The sequence below is a fragment of the Hordeum vulgare genome, chromosome 7H (genome assembly GCF_904849725.1).
Source record: "Hordeum vulgare subsp. vulgare chromosome 7H, MorexV3_pseudomolecules_assembly, whole genome shotgun sequence".
Taxonomy (NCBI): domain Eukaryota; kingdom Viridiplantae; phylum Streptophyta; class Magnoliopsida; order Poales; family Poaceae; genus Hordeum; species Hordeum vulgare.
In genome coordinates, this window is record NC_058524.1 from 599,433,178 (window position 1) to 599,459,670 (window position 26,493).

Consider the following 26,493-nt stretch of genomic DNA (forward strand, 5'->3'; position numbering starts at 1 on the left):
CCCTCAAATGGTTTACGACAATCTCGGATGAAATCGTCATAGATTTATGACGAATTCATCAACGACGTCTTAAAAAATGTCATGTATGAGCATATTTCTTGTAGTGTACCCACTCGAACCGGGCCTAATGCTCACATTACTCCCGGGCCCAAACCCGACCGGGACTAAAACTCCAGACGAAAGGTCTCTTCTCTACTTGTGCTATTTGCATTTACTTTTATATTTAATATATTTCAGCTATCTATCTATCATTACTTATTACTTGCAAGTAACGAGTTCAAGGGGATTGACAATCCTCTTTCTTGTGTTGGGTGCCAGTGTGTGATCTTTTGTGCATATGTGCTCAATACGGAAAGTTGGGTCGTCCTCCTATTGCTTCGATAACCTTGGTTATCACTCAGGAAAATAATTATCTATACTATGTTGCATCATCCCCTCCTTTGGGGGGGAAAACCCAACGCAGATCACCAATATCAGCAGGTACCAGAACGAGATCCACTGAACCATCTGAACAACACCGCCTTGGACATGGGCAATTGCGTCGTACTGCCGGGAGTAGTCTGAGCCTCATCATGTGCCTCCGACGAGGGTTGTCGCCCTGAGATCCAGCAAACCAAGCGTCGTTGCTCATCGAGAACGCTGAGTCACCCACCTTCCTCCTGTCGGCAGTCTGAACCAGCACCACGACCCATCGCCGCTGGGAACCGGCAGCCGCACCGCCATGGATTGAATCAGGTGTCGCAACCGCGATCAAGGGAGCCCCGCACCACCCGTAGATCTGCGAGAGGGAGGAGAGTGTCTCCGCCAGCACCGTCGCATGCACGGGCTTAGCATGGCACCAACCACCACCAGCGATAGAGGGGGAGGGGAGGTGAGTTGGAGGACCTAGCGGCTAGTTTGGGACATCTCATGCCGCCCGTGAGGGGGGGCACGCGAGAGTGAGGACGCACTGTCTTACAATTGGGGAAGAATTTCACTTCCCGGGCCTCTACTCGAACTAGGGATGCATATAGCCATTTAAGTATGAGTAAAATGATTTTTAATCTCGGTTACATACTAAGCCTAGTCGTCAATGAAAAATGCATGAGCACCAGAAAGACCTGGTCCTAAAAAATAAATAGAAACCTAAATTCACCTCTAGGAGGATTTGATCGTGTTGGGTTTCTACATCCACGCTCCCAACAAGATGAGCTAGACTCTCTCCTTAAAAATTGGGGGACAATTTCACTTCCCCACCCTCTAGGGATGCATATATCCTTTTAAGTATGAGTACTAGGATATTTAATCTCGGTTACATACTGAGCATATTCCTCAATGATAAATGCATGAGTACCAGAAAGGCCTGGTCCTCAAGAATAAATAGGAACCTAAATTCGCCTCCGTGAGGATTTGAACCGAGGTGTTGAGTTTGTATATTCTCTCCACCATCCAGTTGAGCTAGATTCACTCCCCTTTAAATGGGGAAGTTTTGTACTTTCCGACCTCTACACCAACTAGGGGTGTGTACAACAATTTTAGTGTGAGCACCAAAATAACATGATCCTCGGAATTGTTTAAATGAGTATCAAGATATTTTTTGATGAATGGCTGCATAACACATCAAGCTTGATCCTTAATAAATGGGGAAAAACTCTTGTGTAGCACCTGTCAATTCTAGAAATTGACCTCACCTGTGATGATGAGGGGTATATTAGGGTTTTAGTTGTTTTAGGGTCCATTGTTGTGTAAAAAATAATTAAAAAATGAATGAAAATCCTGATGTAGGTTGAGTTTTGATGACCCTGGTTGGATGGCCTTTGTCGGACGTGTCCGGATGTTTTTGCAGACATTTGATGATGTCTGTTTGCTGATTTGCATTGGAGATGCCCTTAAGGAGCTGGCCCGTTGCTGGAAACTAATTTCATTTGCTTGCTCCACTAGCAGATCTGCACTATTTCCTAACGAAAACTCCACTCATATGTTATGTTAATCTTCTACTTGCAAAATTAAATCAGCTCTGCAACATCTGCCTACGACAGATACTCATGTTTTCAAACCATCTTTGATATTCATGTATATAAGAAACTGATGTTCAATGCTATAGGGCAATACGACTAATCTTCATAATACAAATTGCAAAGCATCTGCAATACAAATTGCAAAGCATCTGCCGTGTCATATTTTGTGCATACTTAACCGCATGCCATTTTGTGTATTAATGCAGAAGCCGGGGCTCAGCCTCCATTTCAAAAAAAATGCCATTTTGTTGCTAACAACCCAAAAGACATCAATGCACAATTAGTAAAAACAACTTTTAATTATTCCATCGAAACTATAAGGTACAATTTAGCATTTAGAAGCCTGCTAAATGTCTCCCAGCAATGCGCGAGATATCTTCTAGTTTAATTATCCAGTGAAAGAAACTTTCTAGGATGCTTGACGGGCTCTTGACTTGTGCACTTCGCACAGAAGCAGATCCGTTCCTTGAGTGCACAGTATCCACCTGGGTACCCGGAGTCTACGCACTGCTGAACGCACGCAGGGATGCTGTAGCAGTACGGATCCGGTGCCTTGCTGTAGACGTCGCACTGAACGATATGACCAGCCGAATCTGTTAACATCAAAGGCAGTTTATCATGTTATATAAAAACCATAATCTTTTTTTCTTAGTATGTAACGATTGTTGAAACAGTAATGCATTGTTGTACTTACCGCAGGACACGAGGAGTGCCTGAATCAAGATGGATACAACGGCAACGGCAATTTTGTAAGCCATTTTGGGGGGGGGGGGGGGGGGGGGGGGGGCAATTTTGTAAGCTACGAGAACGAAACTGAAGCACTGCTTTTGATTCACGAGGACCTGTGTTTTTATAGGGATGGAGCAAGGGAGCTCGTGAGGCGTTTGAGATCGATTTCTTTTTATTGTTTCTTGACTCAAGATCGAATCAGAATCCGCGGGTGTTATGTAGCTTGATTGGAAGACGATCGAGCCGATCTTAACGACTTAATATATATTCAAGGGAAATAAGATAATTTGTTAGCTTTTTTAGGTAAAATACCAAGGGTTGAGTTGGCTAACCAAACCTACCGCCTGGTGATAATTTATTACCTTGTACTCCCTCCGTTCTTAAATATAAGACATTTTAGAGATTGCACTATAAACTACATACGGATGTACTTAGACATATTTTAGACTATAGATTCATTCATTTTGCTCTGTATGTAGTCCCCTAGTGAAATCTCTAAAAGGTCTTATATTTTGAAACGGAGGGAATATATATGATATGTACATATTTTTTTCACTTTCTTTTTGCGGGATATATTTTTTTCACTTTCTTGTACCTATAAGCCAACATGATAGCTAATTAATTAAAAGAGCAAATTCAGGCATCAATATGGCCACACCTTACGCTAAATATCATCTTGCTGTGGTCTACTAGTTGAGAACATCACCTTATATTATTGAATTTTCATCGTCTTATCTGCCTCGAAACTAAGTCGTGATCGACTCTAAATCGTTACTAGTATGAGCTGAGCTGAGCTGAGCCTATTCTAGCTCACTCGAACTCGACTCGTCTCTAACCCTAGAACACAAGATGGTATGTGCAATGTGAATTGTAAAAGTTTGTTCCAGTTTGACAAAATGTGACAGATGTTGAATGGATAATCTGCACAATAAATTTGTTTCAATCGGCATTTAAGGAATAATATTGTTCGAATGGCTGATTATAGAATTGATGGATAAGTCAAAACTTCTATTTTTAGCTGGATAATCTGGACAATAATGTCTCAACACCCAAGAATCTTGCAATTGTTTTAATGTCGGGCTGATGAATTAATGGACCAAATCGAACCTTCCAAGGCCGCCCGAGGGGCTCCCCGACAAAGCCCGGCCGCACTACGGGAATAAAGCTTTGTCCCGACGGCCTATTCTATGCCGACGGCCCCGTCGGCATACCTCGACGTATGCCGACGACCGTCGGGACAGAAAAACTATCGGCGTAGGTCCAGGTACGCCTACGACCCCCATCGGCACAGAAAAGTCATCGGCATAGTCGGAGCTATGCCTACGGTGGTCGTCGGCGTAGGAAGGTCGCCGGCGCACAAGTGGACCGAATGCCTGATGGCAGACGGCGAGTTGACGTCGTTCAACATATGCCGACGGTTTTGACGACGGCCTTCGGCATAGCTGTGCCGACGGCCACACCATCGGCACTGTAGAGACATGTATCGTCGTCAGAAGGCCTCTAGGGACGTGCAGGTATGTCGACGGTAGCCGTTGGCATGGGTCTGCCACGTGTCACCATTTGGAGGCTTCCTAGATGTGCAGGTTTGCCGACGGCCACCGTCGGTACAGATCTGCCACATGTCGTCGTATGGACACCCCCTGGGGCGTGCAGGTATGCCGACGGCCACCGTGAGCAAAGATTGCCATGTGGCGCCATTTGGAGGCTCCCTAGAGCGTGCAGGTATGCCGACAACCACCGTCAGCATATATCTGCCACGTGTCGCCATCTCAAGGCTCCTAGGTTAGAATTTGACTTACATTAACATAAAACTTACATAAATTATATACCAATTTGGGGTACAATTTTCCATAGATTATGAATATGCAGTTTGTATTTGTTTTCGATTATGTTAGTAATGCGACCTCATGGACTTTTGCACATAGGTCTCTATACTGTATTCAAATCACAAATAACTAATAATTGCATATATGTTGACATGTTTTTTACAAGTATATTCAAATCACAAATGTGACCTCATGTTCGGGGATGTTCTTCGCATGTCTACATGAGGTATGCCACCACATCTTGCAGTGGTTCTTCTTCCATGTATGAAAGTGACGTGGCATGCGTAGACGCCCGTCGCGGGGATCCAGGGTTTTAGAAACCCGTTGCCTCTGCCTCACCGTGCCCCCTGCCAGCCCCGGCCGAGCCGCCGCTTGAGCTACCCGACCAGCTTCGCCCCGTGCGTCGCCTCGCCCCAGCCCGCCGCGCCGCCGCCCCTGCCGGCCGCCGCAGCTACCCCGTCGGCCGGATCCCGTCCGAGGAAGGCCAGATCCTACTGTCGCTGCGCCCTCGCTGCCCTGCCCGCCGCCTTGCGCCGCCGGCGCCGCCAGGGCCTCATGCTCCTCGGGGGCACGGAAGGAGGACGACGCGCCCGCCAGGCGCCTCCCCGTGGGCCGCGCGCCCCATGCCTAGCACCTTCGTGCCCCAGATCCGCCCGAGGCTTGCTTCGCCCTGGCCTCCCTCTTCAGCGCGTCAGGCCAGGCCCATCTTCCTCTCGGCCCATGTGCAGCCTCTCCAGACCGGCCCTCGGCCCGAGGTAAACCCCTTCTGCCGCCCTATTTTGCGCACTAGACGCTAGGTAGTTAAATTGCGCTCCACAGGTTCGGCCCGTTAGTTTTTATTAGATTTTCGGATTTATTAATTTCAGGAATATATCTGATTTTCAAATGCCCATAGATTTCAGACCGTGTGTCGGATCGCGATGTATTATATATGTAACTCGTCTAGTTTTTCGTGTAGAATAATATTTTACATCTTGCATGCATGTTTGGAGTGGTGTGACCCGCTGTTTGCCTAGTTTTGCATGTTGTCCTAATATGTTAGATATTCCGTAGATATTTTGTGCGTGTCCGGATTGTTCAAATACCATAGATAAAATGTTCATGTTGTTCGGGACCCTATGCCATATATTTTAGAGTAGTTGTTTACATTTTTGCATGTAGGTTTCGTCGCTAGTTTGCTATGTCGTGTTTAGGACATATTCTCGCATATATGTGTGGCGTTAGTTTTATTTTGCAATCCCTTATATTATATATATTTTTGGGGTAGAAAAATCCATAGAATTTAACTGTGCATTTAGTTTTGTCTTTCGACTAAGTTAGCGTGCATGATATTTCTGTCATGTTGCCCTCTTGTCTATTTTGTGGGATTTATGTCGTGCATGATATGTATGAGTTGTGAACTAGAGATATGCTCTTGGATGTGTATGCTAGCCCCTGGTAATTTTGGTTGCTATAGAAATCCATGTTTAGGTGTTGTTTGCTTGTTGTCAACTGTGTGCGAGATGACATTTTGTGAGTTCTTTTTCCAGTGATCCATGCTTCCATGCTAGTTGTATTTAGTTGGGTTTTGTAATGCATATTAACCACTATTTCCTCATGTCTTGTTTCAGCATTTTGGATTTATGTAGCTTGTTGTTTTGGGGTGTAGAAAATGTCATGTTGCTGTTTTTGGCAGATTATGACTATTTCTTGTGTAGCTTGTATTTGTTGAATCGTTGCTCCGTTTTGATCGTGTCCTATATGAAACTTGCTTAGAATCTCGTGTAGTTTCATATTATGTTGTTTCTTCTTGGCTTTGGAATGCTTGTGGCTGTCATTATATACATATTGCATTCATGTCATCATATCTTGTGGTGTTCGTATCTTTTGAACCGTAGCTCCGTTGGGGATGTTCCATATATGTAATTGGACTAGAACGACGCGTAGAATCATGTGAACATATTTATTTGGCTGCTTAAAAAATATTAAAATGTGTTAGTTCAAATCTGGACATAATTCTAATTAACGTGTGGGGTCATCTTGGAGATGTTGTATGTCATTTCCGACCTTATTTAAAATGCCTAAATAGGTAGATTAATTATGCTTCACTTCTTGCCATGTTTAACGAACATTTAATATGCCATGTACCTAATCGGGATAGAACTAAATAATCCGTATGTGGAGCTTCGTCAATATGCAACTCGTTGCATATTGAACTTCACTTAATGTGTAGTATTTAATTGTTGTGAATTGACATGCCAAGTCTTGCATATATTCAGATGATCATGCATCATATGTGGATTGCATCTTGTCGTGCATGTGTCGTGGTGAATATCTGTGTTGATGCTTGTTTCCGGTTTGCTTCATCTCGATAGAGTTTCGCAAGCGTGTCAAAATGTGAGGACCCGTTTGACTACATCGGTTCGTCTACTTCACGGAGTCGTTCCTCTTCCAAGCGGGATCTCAGGTAAGATGACCATTTCCCTAGATACCATTACTATCATTGCCATGCTAGTTATTTCGATTGTATCGTCATGTCTCGATGCCTACCACCTGTTAAATATCAGCCTCCCAACATTGGCATGAAAACCTTCAATCTGTTCACAACTTAGCAAACCACTGATTGGCTATGTTACCGCTTGCTTAACCATGTGTTAGTGTTGCTAGTTGCAGGTGCACTTGCTTCCATGTGATAACATGGGATTCTTGTTATATCACCATATAATTGCTATTTAACTTAATGCGCCTATATACTTGGTAAAAGGTGGAAGGCTCGGCCTTTCTAGCCTGGTGTTTTGTTCCACCTTTGGCCCCTTAGTTTCGGCTACCGGTGTTATGTTCCAAATGAGCGCTCCTAACATGCTTGGGGTTGTTATGGGGACCCCCTAGATTCTCGTTTTGGGATAAAGCTCATCTGGCAAGGCCTAACATTGGTACTCTATTTGCCCAAAATAATAATATAGTTAATACTGAAAAACATAGGGCGTCATGAACCCGAGGAGTAATTCTACATAATACAGGGAGGGCCAGTGTTGATGGTGTTGGTCCAAAACAGAGCCACTTGCGGGGCCACCGGGGCAACTGAGGGGATTTCTATCCGGCCACCGTACGTATTGCTCATCCGTCGTGTCCTGAGAACGTGATACGCGACTCCTATCGGGATTGTCGACACACGTGGGGCGCCCTTGCTGGACTTGTTTTACCTTTATCGAGCGTCCTGTGCGAGGGATTCCGAGGATGCTTTGGGTAATCTAGAGGTTGAGGTTTTCCAATAGGAACCCGAGGAGATCACGGGTTTCCCTGATCGAGGTCATTCCGTCGCAGCGTGTGGTAGTTTGTGATGGACTAGTTGGAGCACCCCTGCAGGGTTAAATCTTTCGGAAAGTCGTGCCCGCGGTTATGTGGCAACGTGGAAACTTTGTTTAACATCGGATTCCAGATAACTTGAAGTTAACTTAATTAAAACTTGTCAACTGAGTGCGTAACTGGTATGCGCCGTGCCGTCTACTTCGGCGTGGTAACGCCATCGTCCGCGTCGGTCTTCGCCATGTTGTCGGGCTCTTCCTCGCCTACTTCGAGCATCGCCGCTGCGCTCCTAACCAGCTGCCGCCATCAGGCCACCGCCGCCGCTCTTCTTTGGTGTTGTTGCAGCTCGCTCACCCGGGTCGCACCGCCCGTCCACCTCCTTCATCTCCGTCCAGCACCACTCATCGCCAGCGTCGCCCTCGTCTTCCCCGACCACTTCATCAACTCCGACCACCGCGGGCAACATCGGTCCCCGCTGATTTACGCCGCAACCGTCGTCGAGTCCTTCTCTGCTAGCCTCCTCGACATGGCGTACAGGTTGTGTGCAGGTCCCCGTCTCCGCATGCCCGGTGCTGGCAACACCGACGTGTGCCTTCGTCCCCGGTGTGTTCCTAGGCCTAGCAAACCTAGAGCAATGCGTCGTCAACATCGACTTCGTCCGTCTACGCATGCGCGGTGCTGGCAACATCGTTGCGTACCTTCGTCCATGATGTATTCCCGGGCTTGGAAAACTCGGCGCGACACGTCTCAACTACGTCTTCTTCCCGGCACACCACTACTTCTACACCACTGCGCCCATGACTAACTCCGCGCCTCCTTGCGCCAGCGGCTCCACGGCGACTTCCTCGACACCGGCTACCCCGACTCGACATCGACCACGGTGTTGTTCGCATAGCTACCTCGGCTACACCATCCTACGCTCTCGGCTACCTCGACCAACGCACAAAGGGCTACCGCCTTACTTGAGCAACCTCATCGGTTTCCACTCCAGCCACAACTTCCATGATGCATCGACCGTTACGACCGTGGGGGGATGACCGTCGGCTTACCTTCGGATTCTTCTCCAGTCTCACCGTCTGCGTCGTTACCGTTGTGACTGTGGGGGGATGTTGAGTAACGTGATTGTTTAGGAAAGTATAGATAGACTAGGATTTGTTCTTGCCTTGACTTGTACTCCAAGATGATCGTGTACTCCTATATATATATATGCCCACGAGGCTCAAGCAATACATCAACTATTCCACAATCCCTATTCTCCCGTTCAAAAATATATAATAGGGAAAGCTGGCAAGTGGAAGTGTTCTGCAACCGTGAAGATGGTCGCCCGCTATTTCTGCCATATATATTTTTTGTTACAATGCTACGGAAATGTATCCCCATTCGTAGTGGTGAAGTTTAATAAACGATTCAAACACACCAAAGGTTATAACTAGATAAATGTATACAAGAAAAGAAAATAAAGTGATATATCATGACCTTATAAAACATAAGGGACCTTATGAACAAACACAAAATGTATGGCTACCTTTGATATATAAATCAAGGAAGTCTTAGCTCTCAAATTTGGTCTCACACTAGCCTAGAGGGCGATGTAACCGCCTCATTATTAACTCCGACAACCTTAAGATGGTTGAGACCATGTAGGATGGGGGGGCAGTCGACAGGAGTGGCGGCGACGATTTTTGAAGATTGTTTTCATTATGTCTGTGATTTCATAATTTTGAGTTTGGAACATTGTAACAGAGAAGCAAAAAAAAGTAGCTCGTTAGCTTGCTAGATTAGCTAGATTTTCTTCCACGTCGGAGTGGTTTGAGGAACCTTTATGTGAAATTGTAACGATGCTCACAAACGATGTATTGGTTATCTCTAATGAATGAAGTCTGAGCTTTTTTCAAAAAAAATCAAGGAGTAGAAGCTATTCGTCAAATTTGGCATAGAAATGTCCCCATACATGAGAACTAGATCCGGAGTTTCATCATTCATCTATAGACAAGTGTAACTTTTTCCAATTATATGTTGCCTCAGCCACATGATATTTATTGTATCCACCTTTGTTCAACAAAATAATAGTGTAGACCAAGTATGTCGTTCACTTGAACAGTGTTGCACTCTATCTCCCATCGAATCTTGTAACTGCAAAGGATGCCTAATGAGGCAGTAGGTTGCGTTTACAAAGACAGAGAGGTGATGGATGCGTTTGAACAATAGAAGCAACATCATTGGACTAAGCAATTAATTTTAAAAATGGGTAAATAAAATACTTAGGTTATATATACCATGTTTTTATCATCATTGACAAGAAGAAAGTACTGTTAAAAATGTTGTAAAACACATATAACATGCATAATATAGAATATTTTTTACTAACATAATCATAACTAAATTGTCACATATAACATGCATAATATAGAATATTTTTACGTATTCATAGGTACATGGGAGCACAAAGCAATTGTAAGATTCATAGCAAGATAATTACATCTAATTATATGCTCCCTCTGTCTCATAATATAACAGCGTCTTTTACACTATACTAGTGTCAAAAACGATCTTATATTATGGGACGGAGGGAGTACATCGCAAAATTGTAAGACAAACATTTTAACCACAATAACATTGCAAGCAATAAAATAAACTATAGGGATATGCTAAAATTGTAACTGAATCATCCATAACACAATTGAAACTACAACATTACGCCGCTATGGTCGGCGCTAAGACCGAAGAACAAGGCATGGGAGACATGGTGGGCAGCAGGGAAGATTCCGGGGCAGAGCAGCCCCGACACCACAATAGCTAGGATTGTCGGGTCTACAAATGCACGCAAGGATGCAGAAGACCCGGCGTCCCACGACGGGGCGGCAACGACCTGATGAGAAAGCGGTGTGGCGGCATCGGTACACGTGCGAGCGGACGCGTGGGGACGTTGCCTCGATGGATGACCTCGGATACATCGAAAAGGCCGCCACGGACTGACCCGAGAGGCAGGGGATAAGAGGGAGGCCGGAGAAAGGGAAGTACTCGATGACAATAGTTAAAAGTTTGGGTTGGAGACGTAGTCAGGGCCGGCCCAGAGGGGGGGCGGAAGGGGCGGCTGCCCCGGACCCCCCGAGTAGGAAGGGGCCCCCGATGGCTTGGTTTTCATATAGCATACGTGATGATAGGCCATGTAAGATCTACTGATGTATAAAAACCGAAAATAAAAGAGTAACAACTCGCAATCTTCTCGGTTTGCGGGGCGTAATTTTCTCCTCTTCCCCGACAATGAGAGGCTAATCAGAGAAGCAAAACTGCCAGCCGGCTAGTGCGCTTGCTGCCTTTGAAATACAGAAAAAAAGTGCAAGCGCTGGACGCGGTATCCTTCGTCGAAGCCACACATGAGTCTGGGATGAGAGATTGCAACTGCTGAAAGGCCACAAAAAACAATCCTGGCACTCAAATTGACAAACGAATCAACACCAAGGTTGACTGCGCCCCGTCCATGTCTTCTACTAATCGTTATTCTCTGCTGTTGCGCGTGATTACTGGAAGAAGGTAATACAATTTTTCAGATTCCAATCAACATGCTCTCTGATGCAAATCGCTCTTTTTCTATAGTCTGTATAGGTTGTTCATCCGTTTCATGAAAATCATCCCCATACATATCTCTTTCTCACTCAGATTTCTTATGTGGGTTAGGATTAGAACAGACAAGCTCGGATTTTATTCATGACTAGTAAGCAGCAGTAATATCTTGCAATTTCTAATTTTCTAGCCCTCCAGATCTTTGTTCGAATCATTAATTAGCATTTTTAAATTAAACTAACATTGCTTTTAATTCTTTGTATCATATGCTTGTGTGCTGATTAGGAAGATGTTATCTAGAAAGTATGCATCTAGTAAAGACTAAAGAAAATTAACTTGCGTATCTGTTGATTGAGATCAAGAAAGGCGATACTGATATTTTTCTACAACACGTACAAGCACTTCTGTTAGAAATTCCATGTAATGCCTACTGTTAAAAAAGAAGTGACAATATATAGTATAATAATAATTACTGTAGTCATGAACCTAATAAAAACATACAACGTCGATTGGAAAGGGCGATCATTTTTTCTGTGAATGTTTATGACCCTGGTTTATTGGATGATCGACATGATAATGTAACATAAATATGGTGCATTGAGTATTTAATTAGGTGCAATTGATATAGAGAAAAATGTTGTTTTAGGGCCCCATGTGCTGTTTTGCCCTGGCCCTCGAAAAATCTCAGGACCGGCCCTGGTAGTGGACAATGGATTATCACAACATGTGTACAACACAACACTCACCGCAGGAAAATCAAAGGGTCACATATAAGATGGCCACACCAAAGGATCAAACATAGAGGATGGTTGGTGATTACAATTGGTCATTTGGATCGTCGGGACAAGCTATCACTGATGGATCAACTTTAGACCGGTGTCTGATAACCCTCTAGGTAAGGACAAAATTCATATCATCTATGCCTCTCAAGAGGCCGGTTAGTTTTAATGATCATCACTGACGCGTGGTTAGTGATGGGTCATTGATGAGTGGGGAGTGCTATTTCGATACGTGATATATTGTTTAACATTATTTTTACTTCCCAGAGTATAATTTCTAGCATGTGCAGAGTGCACCGGAAGTAAAAAAAGCATCAAAGAAGAAGAGATTGAGAGTTGTGGGCTTCTTGTATGCGCTACTTTCGAGGCACTCTTTTGGAGTAATCTTATTGTGAAATATGTGCATAAAAAATCTTATTCGGGGTGAGGTTTGTTTGTTTGTTGTGTTGAGGGAGATTCAAAGGTCAAAGCTTCACTATTTCTTGGGTCAGTTATTCATTGCTTTTATTGTATGCACTACTTATTGTTTTAATTGTAATTTTTATATGTTTCTCAACCATTTGGACGATGAACTATGTACTTTGGATGATGAAATATGTACCATAATTTCTAATTTGATGTAAGAGCATGAACTCAATATTTATTTTTTCATAGATCACAATAATTGTGTGTAAAACGTGCAACAAACAATGACCTAATATAGTGAAAAAAGGGGATTTTGGTGTAATCAGAATACCTTCACCCCGAGACTTCAGAAAATTTATAGGGTCCAAGACAAAACAACGTGCGACCCAAACTTGACCATATGGGCCAGCCAGACACGACCCGTCTATAAGGGCATCTCCAACAGTTTGTTGGTTAGCTTGTTGGTAAAATATGTCATGGCATCAGCTAACACCTTAACATACAACTACTTCAATGGGTTGTATCTAGTTTGTTCAATAAGATGTGAGATAATAAATAAGGTGCTCTCTCATTCTACATTGGAGCTTGTGCAAGGGTGTTGGTTAATTTACATACAACCTTGTTCTCTTTCCTCATTTATTGCAATGACACATCATCAAAAATCCTATGTGTCAAAATTACCAACAACTATCTTACAACCATTGAAGATGCCCTAAAAAATCCTAGAACAATGCGAATAGTATCAACCCTTTTATTAAAGGGTCATGGCGGCATGCATGCGTGAGCTAAAAAGGGCGTCACACAAGCCAGTTGTGGGCCGCTCCACATTAAAAGGGCCAAAATAGCCCTAAAAGGCAAAAACAACCCTTAAAGAGCCCTAAAAAAGTCAAAATAACCTTAAAAGACATGGCAATTAAAAGGGTTGTGTCATGCACGACCTTAAAGCCTGGACTCCGGATCAGCCTTGTTTCATGGTGGGTCAAAAGACCGGTCCGACCCTTTTAATCATGGGAATAACTAACCAAGGATTATCCCTTGCTGGGGGCCTCCAGCGGTCGCTTTTGATGGCCTTCGAGCGTGTCAAGTTGTGTGTTCAGCCGCCGTCACATGTCATGTGCTAAGAGCCCCTTCTAAATTTCATTTTTTAATGTGTTTTCGTGTTTTTAGATAGTATTTTCCTAGTTTTTTCAGCTTCTTGGTTTTGTTGGGTTTTCCTATGTTTTGGAGTTTTATCCTTTCTGCATGGAGGTGTTTTTATGTGTAAAAAAACATTGCTTTCACGAGAAGCACCTATTTACTTTCGCAGTATGCTTCTCGGAAAGAAAAGATCATGCTTTCATGAGAAGCATATATTTTCTTCCACGAGTGTGCTTCTCCGGAGGGGGAAAATATATATGCTTCCATGATACATATCGTGGAAGCACATATTTGTTTCTATGAGAAACACAACTATGTATTTTGGAAATAAAATATATGTGCTTTCACGAGAAGCATAGATTGCTTCATATGGAAGCATAGATTTTCTTCCATGAGTGCTTTCCCCAAAAAAGGAAAAACGCACAACCTGTGTTTCTAAAAAAGAGAGAATCGCAATTGTGCTTCTGTGTCCGTTTTTTTTAACACGGTGTCCATTTTTTTCTTCTATTTTTTGTGGTATATTTTTTTTGCATGACTCACTTTTTATGGTTATCAGCTTTTTTTTATAAAAAAGGATCATCGAAACCTATTACTATGATATCTTGTTTCAAAAATCTCAACACGAGAAATCCAACACTGAAAATAGTTCGGTATTTGGATGCACGGTTGAAGAGATAAAAAGTTTTTAAAAAATAAATTTATGAAAAATCCTTGCTTCCACGAGAAACACATATTTACTTTCGCGGTATGCTTCTCGGAAAGAAAAGATCATGCTTTCATGAGAAGCATATATTTTCTTCCACGAGTGTTCTTCTCCGGAGGGAAAAAATATTTGTGCTTCCATGATACATATCGTGGAAGCACATATTTGTTTCTATGAGAAACACAACTAAGTTTACTAAGTTTCTTGGAAATAAAATATATGTGCTTTCACGAGAAGCATAGATTGCTTCACATGGAAGCATGGATTTTCTTCCATGAGTGCTTTTCCCAAAATAAGAAAAAAAAACACAATGTGTCCATTTTTGTGTCCGATTTTTTAACACCGTGTCCATTTTTTCTTCTTCTATTTTTTTTGGTATCTGTTTTTTTTTGCATGAATCACTTTTTATGGTTATCATTTTTTTATAAAAAAAGGATCATTGAAAACTATTACTATGATATCTTGTTTTGAAAATTTCAACACGAGAAATCCAACACTGAAAATAGTTCGGTATTTGGATGCACGGTTGAAGAGATAATAAGTTTTTAAAAATAAATCTATAAAAAATAAAAATAAAAACTTTCAAATTACGACAATTGTTACACATGCAATGCGCCATTTCTCAAACCAGAGAAGGTGAGGCGTGACTTTTGCAAGGGTCCCTCGTAAGTAACTAGTGATTTCATTTATCACATGTCGTGACAGGTCCATGCCGGGCCAAGAATCCATGTACATGGGCCGGCCCGCGAGGCATGGCCGATATAGCCCATCTTCAGCCCGGCCTACCTATCCCTCAGGGAAAAAATAGCGTCCGGCCTATCCAAGTTCCCAACCCGCGTCGCCCAATCCCTCTCTTATCCCCTCGCACCCCTCCATTCATCCATCCACTCCCTCCCCTCGTCCGTCCCATGGCCATGGCCTCCCCATTCTCCCCGGCGTCGGCAGCCGCCGCCTCGCCGGCCCTCTTCGCCGTCTCCACCTCCCGCCCTATCTCCATCACCACCGCCGCCGTCTCAGGTATCGCTCCTCCCCCCGTCCCTCCAATTTGAAATCCAGGAATGCGGAATCTCCAGAGTCTCCCTCCCAGTCCACTCACCCGAGCTCTCTCCCACCACGCGCAGCCCGGGCTCCGTCCAGGACCAGGAGTGGGCTCCGCCGCGGCCGCTTCGCCGTCTGCAATGTCGCGGCCCCCTCCGCCGCCGAGCAGGTACCACCAGCGCGCGCCCCAAACCCTCGAATCTGTCCAACCACTGCTTACCGCAATGCGGCGCTGTTTTGTTTACCTGTGGTTGTTTCTACCAGGAGACGAAGCCGGCGGCGGCCGCGAAGGAGAGCCAGCGGCCGGTGTACCCGTTCCCGGCGATCGTGGGGCAGGACGAGATGAAGCTCTGCCTTCTGCTCAACGTCATCGACCCCAAGATCGGCGGCGTCATGATCATGGGCGACCGCGGCACCGGTAAGTCCACCACCGTACGCTCCCTCGTCGACCTGCTCCCGGACATCAGCGTCGTGGTCGGCGACCCCTTCAACTCCGACCCCTACGACCCCGAGGTCATGGGCCCCGAGGTCCGCGACCGCCTCCTCAAGGGCGAGAGCCTCCCCGTCACCACCACCAAGATCACCATGGTCGACCTGCCCCTCGGCGCCACCGAGGACAGGGTGTGCGGCACCATCGACATAGAGAAGGCGCTCACCGAGGGTGTCAAGGCGTTTGAGCCAGGCCTGCTTGCCAAGGCCAACAGGGGCATACTGTATGTGGACGAGGTGAACCTGCTCGACGACCATCTGGTGGATGTTCTGCTGGATTCTGCCGCATCCGGGTGGAACACGGTGGAGAGGGAGGGCATCTCCATCTCCCACCCTGCGCGCTTCATCCTCATTGGCTCCGGTAACCCGGAGGAAGGCGAGCTCCGGCCGCAGCTGCTGGACCGGTTCGGGATGCACGCACAGGTTGGCACCGTCAGGGACGCCGAGCTGAGGGTGAAGATTGTGGAGGAGAGGGCTCGGTTCGACAGGGACCCGAAAACGTTCCGGCAGTCCTACTTGGAGGAGCAAGATAAGCTCCAGGAGCAGATCACATCCGCTCGGAGCAACCTCGGTTCTGTGCAGCTCGACCATGATCTCCGGGTTAAGATATCCCAGGTGTGTTCCGAGCTGAATGTGGATGGACTCAGAGGAGACATTGTCACTAACAGGGCTGCCAAGGCGTTGGCTGCCTTGAAAGGAAGGGACGTCGTGACAGTGGAGGACATTGCCACTGTGATTCCCAACTGTTTGAGGCATCGGCTCCGTAAAGACCCGCTCGAATCAATCGACTCGGGCTTGCTTGTAGTTGAGAAGTTCTATGAAGTCTTTGGCTAGATTGTTCTCGAGGTAAATGTTTCTCTGCCACAAAGTAAGGCAGGAGGCCTTTTGTTCGGCTGTAAACTTTTATAGTAACCTTTGGCGATTCATCCTTTATCAAACTATATTCTTCATTGTATAGAAAACAGTGTTACCGAGCGTAATCATGGTGAACTTTGTTATGTTGTTCTGAGCTTGGGCTCATGATCGCACTTTCGCTGACCTGGCTTCGTGCCCCTGCTCAGACCAGATATGCAGAAGGCAGAGACAGGTGTTCTCCTCCACTATCTGAACGAAAGAAAATGCACCTGTGCAGCCATGGGAAAATTACCCTGTTCTCTCAAAGAGCTGAATGGAAAGAAAGCCCCAGGCCCAAGCATCTGCCCGGTGATCATGTAAGATGCAGTTCTAAAGAAGAAGAGATTCAGTTTTGCCCGGTGATCACTACTTTCTTCATGGAGGGAGTACTATTTAGAGTAAGTCTGAATCTGAACGTGTCCATTCCATAATTTGCTTGCACATCCACTACTTATTTTCGTACATCAGAAATAGAAATTCACTAGTAACGCTCTGAACTTGCATTGAACTAGTGGTGTGCATGTGCCCAACATTTGGTTAGTCCAAACTCTATTAGAACCTACCTATGTGAACAAAGCCCACAAATAAAGAGGACGTCTTCCCAGTCTTTTGAGCAATTTTGTGTTAAAAGTTGTCTAACATATTACTCCCTCCCCTCCATCCCAAAATAAATGCTTTAAGTTTTGTAAGCTAGTATAAAGTTGAGACATTTATTTTGAGATGAAGGAAGTATATCGTAAACAGACAAGTGATAACTGGCGTGTCAATAAGACTTGTACTTCCCCCAAACTGCAAATCTAAGATATATAAGCTTAGGCTGCATGCCAATGATCATCTCCTCGAGCAGAGATCGTGCTTAAGTGCCCAGTTTTTGCTGGCATGGTCCTCCAGAACATAAACTTACTGCCAGATGATCCACACCACCACCATTGTCTCTCTGAAAATTGGCATCACTGTGATTGCCGAATAATATCATCGCCTAGACCATCAGGGAGAGAGCACTTCCTCCATCGTCCCCCTTTTGTGTCCACCGCGGCCACACAACGCTGGGACGACTCATCGCCAAAGGTGAGAAAATGCAGATTGCCGTTAAGAAAGGCAGTTGCTAGCTTAGGATCAGTGAGCCTGTTTAGGCCATTTCTAACCGGCCCTTTAAAAACAGTGGAGTATCCGGTAGAGTAAAACCTTATTGAAGTATATTTACCTCATCATGATTCGGCCGGACCTAACTGATCCCCTATATATAACGGAGTATTTTTTTTATATTTTTGACCATTGATACGCATTTATTTGCTTATTTATTTCATTGAATGAGCTTTTGATACATTGGAGTACATAATTCACTAATGCTTTGCTACGAGAGCAAAACCAAAGAAAACAAGAGTCACAATTAGACACTTCAAAACATATCCAACTTCCATAACTGCTCCTATGAGTTGGATTAATATCTTTTCTATGTATTCATTCTTCATATGTGGCTTCTCGAGCTTGCACACTTCTTTCTTCTTTGATTCTAGAAATGTAGATGTTGTTTCGCATGTAGTATCACTTTCATGTGTACCCTCTATTCTAGGAACAAGTGCACGGGCATCTATCAAATTTTGCGATGTCAATAAAGCAATGTATTCTTCTTCCAAATACCAAATTTTGCATCCATCCTACACACAAATGTTTAGTAAGTAATTAGCTACCGAAATTGCACCGAATTCAGTGAGCACAACTGAAAAAGAAGCACCTACGCCATGTTTTTTGCACTTGAAAAACATCCATTCGGGATTTTCGACGTGGTAGAAATGTGATGCAAGACTGGCTGAGGGCAGTCGTCGCACTTGATGACCAACAACGGTTAGCCGACGAGCCGTTGTGCCACCTCGAGCTCGGGTGACGGCTGGGAGTGTCTTTGTCGTTGAACTGCCCAAGGGGAAGATTTGAGTGGCTAAAGGCAGAGCCAATACCTGCATGCGGAGTGGAGGCGTTTGATCCTCATCTATTTGCGTTGGGTTTTTTTTTGAAGAGGAACGGATTAACGCAACACAAAGTGGGTAAGTATTTTCTTCAGTTATGAAACCAAGGTTTAACGAACCAATAGGAATATCAACCATAATCGTCTTCAATGGCTGCACAACAAACAACTTGCACTCAATGCGGACAAGAGGGTTTTCAATCCTGTTGTCTTGTTATTTGCAAGCGAGTGAGGTGTGTAGGTAATTGTAGATAGCAAGATAAAATAAAAACTAGTAAATAACAACAAGCTAATAAAGGTTTTATTAATATGTTTTGAATAGACCCGGCGACCATAGCTTTCCCTAATGGCATCTCTTATGGAAAAATTGCATACGGTGGGTAAACAAATTATTGTTGGGAAATTGACAGAAAAACGAATAATTATGTTATATTCACGGCAATAATCATGTGTATGTAAGCATCATGTCTATAAACAAATATGCCGACTTCTGCCTGTAACTAATCCTTTTACTTCACTTCAAGAGCGCTTCTATGTTTGCGTCTCTACGTATTAATTTCATGACAAACGAAGTAATGCATGAAATAAGATGACATGTTGTAGACAAAGTAAACTCAAGCAATATGAATAAATCCCATCGTTTTATCCTTAGTAGTAGAAACACAAAGACGCATCTTGTTCCCTTCTGTCATTGGGATATAGAAACTCGCCTGGTTGAACCTACCACACGCACCTCTCTCATCGAATAAATACCTATCTAGTTGGCCAAACTATTTCAATAGATCGGAGAGAATTATGAAGCTATCATAAGCATTCACATAAGAATCATATAAGTATTCGGAGGTGAATCAAATATTTATCATGAATAATCTGAACATAAACCCATAATTCATCGGATCCCAATAAACATACCACACAAAAGGAATTACATCATATGGATCAAAGCGAAGATGCGATGATCATTGTATTGAAGATCAAAGGGAGAGATTGTCATCTAGGTACTGACTATGGACCTGTAGGTTTGTGGTGAACTACTCATGCATCATCGTGAGGACAACAAGGTTGATGAAGATGCCCTCCGTGATCGACCCTCCCCCCTTCGGTAGGGTGCCGGAACGGAGCTTCAGATGACCTCCCATCGGAACAGAGACTTGCGGCGGGGTAAAAAGTGTTTCGGGACTCCCTCTGGTGTTTTTAGGGTAGATGAGAATTTATAAACCGAAGGATGGAGCCGAGAGAGTCACGAGGGAGCACAAGCTATTAGGGCGATGCTCAAGGATAAAATTGTCGTGGCTGTCCAAGACTTCTTTTTCACAGGGATCACGCCTGATGGGGTGAACAACACGACTATCGCGCTTATCCCAAAAGTTCCTCACCCAAAGGAGCTCAAGGATTTCCGCCCCATTAGCTTATGTAACGTGGTCTACAAAGTTGTATCCAAGTGTATGGTGAACATGCTACGGCCTTTCCTCACATAGCTTATTTCTAAAAAACCAGAGTGCCTTCATTCCAGAACGAGCTTTCCTCACATAGCTTATTTCTAAAAACCAGAGTGCCTTCATTCCAGAACGACTAATATCGGATAACTCTATCATTGCGTTTGAGTCTATTCACCATATTCAGTCGCTCAAGGATAACTCACCAGCATTATGTGTTTACAAGCTGGACTTATCTAAGGCCAACGATCATGTTGACTGGGATTTCTTGGAGAAGGCATTGGCCAAGTGGGGGTTCTCTCAGCAGTGGATCCCTCGTGTGATGGCATGCGTTACTTCGATAAAATATTATGTGAAGTTTAATGGGAAATTGTTGGAGTCCTTCTCCCCATCCAGGGGGCTCCGTCAAGGTGACCCATTATCACCCTTCCTGTACCTCTTTGTAGCTGATGCTCTTTCATCTCTGATTAATAAGGCTATGCAAGAAGAAGGACTCCAAGGGGTCAAAATTTGCAGATCTGCTCCTCAAATTTCACACCTCCCATTTGCGGACGACTCTCTTATGTTTTTCCATGTGTCACAACAGCAAGCTCTCTTTGTTAAAGGTTTGTTGAACACTTATGCGACGACGACTGGCCAGCTGATTAACCCGTCGAAGTGTCCCATCCTTTTATCAGATCATTGCTTACCTAGTGTGGTTCAGGAGGTTAAGAGCGTCTTGGAAGTTACCCGGCAGTTTTTTGAGCCCAAGTACTTGGGTCTCCCGGTCCCTGAGGGGAGAATGCATAAGGGAAATTTTGAAACACTCCAGGAACGTCTGAGAAAGAAACTTACTGATTAGAGTGAGCAATACACCTTGTCGGGAAACAAGGAGATTCTTATAAGGTTAGTGTCTCACGCTATCCTAGCTTATGTGATGAGTGTGTTTAAACTCCCAGCCTCCATTTGTGATGAGCTAACACACATGATTCGTAAGTATTGGTGGGGTGTTGAGAATGGGAGGAAGACAATAGCGTGGATGAGTTGGGACAAGTTGCGGCTTTCTAAATCCATGAAGCGCATGAGTTTTAGGGATATGAGGGCTTTCAATCAGGCCTTGCTGGCCAAACAGGGGTGGAGACTATTGGAATCGCCGAACAGACTGTGTGCACGCTTACTGAAGGCAAAATATTTTCCTTCACACTATCTACTTGACACGGTCTTTCCTAGCACTAGCTCCGCTGTTTGGAAGGGTATTCTACATGGCCTGGAGCTGTTGAAGAAGGGTATTGTATGGCAGGTGGGCAACTACGCATCCGTTCGTACATGGAGGGACCCTTGGATTCCGCGACCCTTCTCCTTTTGGCCCATTACCTCGAAGGGCAATTGTCGGCTCAACCATGTGTCTGACTTCCTGGACGGCAATGGAGCATGGAGTGTTGACCGCTTGAGACGTTTCTTCTGGCCGATGGATGTGCACATCCTGAGGATCAGAACTTCACCTCGACAGCGGGCTGACTTTCTATCTTGGTTTCCGGAGAAGGGTGACACATTTATGGTGAAAAGTGCATATTGGATGGCCACACAAAATCATAACTTGACCTGCTCAGCGGGTGCATCAAGCTCTAATCTAGAATGTTGTCGCATGCTTTGGAATTGTGTATGGAAGTCGGCTGTTCGTGAGAAGATGAAGATGACTGCTTGGAAGATGGTGACCGAGACACTACCTACACAACAATGCAAGAGGTACATGCATCTGTCTACACGATCAACATGCCCTTTATGCGGTGTCGAGGAGGAGAGCTCCTTCCATGCGTTGGTCTCATGCTTGCAGGCTCGCATCCTTTGGGTGAATATGCGAAGGAGGTGGCCTCTCCAAGGTGATAATATTCTAATTGATAATGGAAAGGAGTGGTTCATGCACTTGCTCAATTTGCCATCCGATGATGTCCGTGATATACTGATCATGTTGATATGGAGGATTTGACACCTGCGCAATGACAAGCTCCACGCGAAGGACACCCCGCTCGTTCCTACTACGGTTGAGTTTCTGGACAGTTATTATAAATCCATCGGGCTTGCGGGGCGGTATTCGCATGACGAAATTCTAAAAGGAAAGATGTTTGTCGCTGCCATTGATGTGCTTGTTCACAGGGTGACGAACCCTCCACTTCCTTGGCCTGCCCCGCCTCCTCACAAGGTGGCTCTCTCGGTCGATGGCTCCTTCCGGGAGGCTGATAGCTCTGCGGCAGCTGGCATGGTTCTCAAGGATAGCGAAGGAGTGATTATTTTTGCGGCATTCCGGTTCGACCCGCTGGAAGCGGAGCTGCATGCAATCATGTAAGGCATGTCGTTGGCGATTCAACACTCCAACCTCCGAGTGGTTCTTCACTCGAACTCTTCTGAAGCTCTTTCAAGTTTGTCTATCGATGGATCGTCTCATTCAGCGCATCGTCACTTAGTTCTGCAGATTAAGGATCTTCTTGGCAGCAGGGAGTTTTTTCCTGAGAAAATTAATCGTACCCAAAATAGAGTTGCGTCGATCGGTTGGCCAAGCATAGGCGATCTGAGCGAGCCACCGCCGTGTGGCTGGGCTCGGTTCCACCATGTATTGAGGATTTGTGGCCACTTGAGTGTAACTCGATGAACTTGCAATAAAAACTCCCTTACCCCCGCAAAAAGAAATCATACTAGGAGTTTTTTTTATGGAAATCTGTGAAGTTTTTTTTGAGGGAGGGGGGGTGTTAAGGGAGGGGAGCTCCTACTTGCCATTCTTTGCGGCAGGGACTCGTGCGACGTACACAAGGGCGCCCCAACTAGGCCGGCCCAACTTTGTTTCCTTTTTTCTGTTTTTTTTCCTTTTTTTTTGTTTCTTTTCATTTGTTTTGTTTTTTCCTTTCCTTTTTTCCTTTTATTTTTTGTATTTGAATAAAAAATATTTTTTGAATTTCAAGAACAATTTTGAAAAATTATGAACAAATTTGGAAGTGTGAACAATTTTTTAAAGCACGAATATTTTTTGAATCTTGAGATTTTTTTAAAGGAGAACAATTTTGAAAAACCCCGAACAAATTTTTAAGCCTAAATATTTTTTGAATTTTGAGAACAAATTTTGAAAACCTAGAACAATTTTGAAAAATCATGATTAAATTTGGAAGCGTGAACAGTTTTTAAACACAATCATTTTTTGAATCTTGCAAACAAAATTTTGAAAAGGAGAACAATTTTGAAAAAATCTGAACAAATTTTAAAGCATGATTTTTATTAAAGAACGAACATTTTTTGAATTTTGAGAACATATTTCAAAAGCGAGAACAATTTTGAAAAATCCTGAATAAATTTTAAAGCCCGAACGTATTTTAAATCTTGAGAACAAAATACTGAAATGGAAAACAATTTTGGAAAAAACCCAAACAAATTTGAAAGCGCTGACAATTTTGTACATTTTTAAAAATGGAGAACAAAGTTGAAAGCGTGAACAATTTTTTAAAGCATGAATATTTTTTGAATATTGAGAACAAATTTTAAAAATGAGAACAATTTTGAAAAATCATAAACAAATTTGAAAGCTCGAACAATTTTTTAAACATTTTGCAATGGAGAACAAATTTTTAAATCGTTAACAATTAAAAAAACGAAATTTAAGAACAATTTTTGAAAATCAGAACATTTTGTGAAAATCCCGGACATTGTTTAAAAATCCAGAACATTTTTTGTAAAAGCAATTTTTTGTTTCTAATTTACCATTGAAGTTTTAAAAACGATAAAGTTTGGAAATTAGGAACTTTTTTATAAGAAGAACATTTTATGAAATATAATAACATTTTTCGTGTTTGAAAAACATATTTTGAAAATCTAGAACATTTTTTAAAAGAGGAACAGAAAAGAAAAAGGAAAGAAAAAAGGAAAAAGAAAACAAAAAAATCGGTTGGAGGAACCTTCTATTAGACAAAAGTGCCAGTCCCGTCGGTTTCAATCCCCTCGCCGGCCCATCCGCCGCCGCTGCCCCACTCCCCTCCCCCGTGCTCGACGGCGCCGCCGGGGCCTTCCTCTGCCGCCGCGCCATGGCCACCCCAGCTGACCGATCTAGCCCACGGGAGGACGGACGCATATCAACTCGGATCAGGTACGCAGAGCCATGAATCGTCGCGACCTTCCTCTTCCTCCTTCACCCGATCCCCTAACCTCTCTTCTCCATCGTTGTGTGTGAAGGTCCCCATCTTCGCCGCCCCGCGGCAGCCAGACGGCGGCCGAGAGGCTCACCGACGACCTCATCATCGAGATCCTCTCGCGCGTCCCGGCCAAGTCGCTCTGCCGCTTCAAGTGCGTCTCCAAGCACTGGCTCGGCCTCACCAACGACCGCAGCTACCGCAAGAAGCTCCCCCAGACCCTGACCGGCTTCTACCAGGGGATTGAATTGGTAGATTCAGCTCTCCCCTTCACCAATCTCTCGGGGAGCCGCCATCTCACATATCCCGCCTTCGTGCCCAACCGTGGGCGGGTCAAGGTCTTGGACAGCTGCAACGGCCTCCTTCTCTGCCGCTCATACGTTGTCTGCGACCATGGCGAAAAGATGTGGTACGTTGTCTTCAATCCCGCCACAGAGGAATGGGCTGAGTTGCCGAAGTGCCGCTATTACGGCCCGGTGGCTACTAAACGCTTGTGTTTTGATCCAGCCGTGTCCCCCCATTTCCATGTGTTTTTGTTGCTGGCGGTGGATGACCTACATGGTGACTATCTTACCGGAGTGCATGTCTATTCATCTGAAACCGGGAGTTGGGTTCATAAGAAGAAGAGATGGAGCCGCAATATTGATGTCGCTAATGATCTGCCAACTATCTATCTTAATGGTTATCTGCATTTCTGCGCCAATGTTGATGGTTCTGCCGGTCGTCTAGCTGCAGTGGACAAGGAGGGGCGAGCAAGGACTAACTTTCGTGTTCCTGGTGGTCTGGATGTTGGTTTTATTCAGCTGTCACAGGGCTGCCTGCATTATGCTGGTTTTCACACAGATGATGATAGTGTTGTTCGAATGCAAGTTTATGTTCTTAAAGACTATGACAGAAAAGAATGGATACTGAAGCATAGTGTCGAAACTTCGCATCTGCTTGGTGGGCGACACGTTAAACCCCTTGATGAGGACTTCGATTGGATTGCAATTCATCCAGAATGTGACTTGATCTTCTTCGCTGTGGCCCAGGAGGAGATCACATTCATGTGCTATGATATGCGTCGTGGACAAGTTACAGTGATCTGCAATAATCTTGAAGATAGCAAGCAGGAATATTTTCCGTATGTGCCACTATATGAAGAGCTAAAATCGTTGCACAAGTGATGTCTTATTCGTGCTATGGAGCAGCGGGCATGGTATGTCTGCTTGAATTTGGTCCTCCTTTCTCTGATGTATGCATGTTAACTGTTAAGTGACCCGGTGCGGCTGATTTCTCTCGAACTTGTTGTTCAAAGTTCCAATGTAGTTTCTGTTGCACGTACTAGTGTTGTCGCTGTATTACCAATGGTTCTGGACAATAAGGGACGGTGATACACCTATGATTATTACATTGTCACTTTCTTTTGGTGCTATTTCTTGTCCTGTGTTTTAAATAGGTTGTGTTGTTAGCTGAACATCACACCTACAATGCTTCTGTTAATAGGAAATATTGTGGATCATAATGTTCATCATATTGTTAGACAACTTTCCACATAAAATTGCTCCACAAGACTAGGAAGTCATCCTCTTTGTTATTGGGTTTTGTTCACATAGTAGGTTTGAAGTGATTAAATAATAGCGATGTCAGGACATATAATGGTGCTCATACACTCCAGTCCAGAGTGCAATTTTGCTGTGTTGATAAGAGAGGTAATTTGACTTACTGCCGAGGTGTTTGCCTACCGGGACGATGTTCAACTCGATCTGTCTGGAGATTCATGCCGTGAAGGTCAGAAAATGAGGGAATACTTGTACTTTCTGAGATTGCACGGGATCTGAAGCTAATTTCAGACGTTGTTCTACAGAAAGATAGAACAAATAAAAGATATTGATGCAATAGGATTGTATGAGGTTGCTGCATGAAAGATATGCGCGTCTGTACTTTTTAGTTGTTAGCTAGCCCAGGTCAGGCAATTGGTACAGTTAGAGCATTCATAATGAAAAATTACTTGGAATATAATTCTTTCCGTTATCAGCACATGACGTACTTCTGAAAAGTATTGTTATCTGCTCGTTTATCTGAATAGTCCGATCAATTCATCTGCAACACACATAGTCC

The 26,493-nt window shown here is 44.2% G+C and overlaps 2 protein-coding genes across 3 annotated transcripts; both read left to right on the forward strand.

The window, feature by feature from the left end:
* Positions 1-15,289: 15,289 nt before the first annotated feature.
* LOC123410133 (magnesium-chelatase subunit ChlI, chloroplastic) lies at positions 15,290-16,950 on the forward strand. Its single transcript, XM_045103022.1, has 3 exons — positions 15,290-15,442; positions 15,547-15,632; positions 15,728-16,950. The coding sequence occupies exons 1-3, from the start codon at positions 15,334-15,336 to the stop codon at positions 16,784-16,786; spliced, it is 1,254 nt and encodes a 417-aa protein (XP_044958957.1). The 5' UTR covers positions 15,290-15,333; the 3' UTR covers positions 16,787-16,950.
* Positions 16,951-24,094: 7,144 nt separating this feature from the next.
* LOC123407765 (putative F-box protein At3g17480) lies at positions 24,095-25,906 on the forward strand. 2 transcript variants are annotated; one of them, XM_045100971.1, is made up of 3 exons: positions 24,192-24,350; positions 24,437-24,802; positions 24,901-25,033. In XM_045100971.1, the coding sequence occupies exons 1-3, from the start codon at positions 24,289-24,291 to the stop codon at positions 24,944-24,946; spliced, it is 474 nt and encodes a 157-aa protein (XP_044956906.1). In that variant the 5' UTR covers positions 24,192-24,288; the 3' UTR covers positions 24,947-25,033. The 2 variants fall into 2 exon arrangements, with proteins under 2 accessions (XP_044956905.1, XP_044956906.1); XM_045100970.1 differs by having other exon boundaries at positions 24,095-24,350; positions 24,437-25,906.
* The last annotated feature ends 587 nt before the right edge of the window (positions 25,907-26,493 follow it).

Coding starts and splice junctions, on each gene's coding strand:
- LOC123410133 (XM_045103022.1), top strand. CDS start 15,334: ATGGCCATGGCCTCCCCATTCTCCCCGGCGTCGGCAGCCGCCGCCTCG. Junction 15,443..15,546: donor CACCACCGCCGCCGTCTCAG/GTATCGCTCCTC, acceptor CACCACGCGCAG/CCCGGGCTCCGTCCAGGACC. Junction 15,633..15,727: donor CCCCCTCCGCCGCCGAGCAG/GTACCACCAGCG, acceptor TGTTTCTACCAG/GAGACGAAGCCGGCGGCGGC.
- LOC123407765 (XM_045100970.1), top strand. CDS start 24,289: ATGGCCACCCCAGCTGACCGATCTAGCCCACGGGAGGACGGACGCATA. Junction 24,351..24,436: donor CGCATATCAACTCGGATCAG/GTACGCAGAGCC, acceptor TTGTGTGTGAAG/GTCCCCATCTTCGCCGCCCC.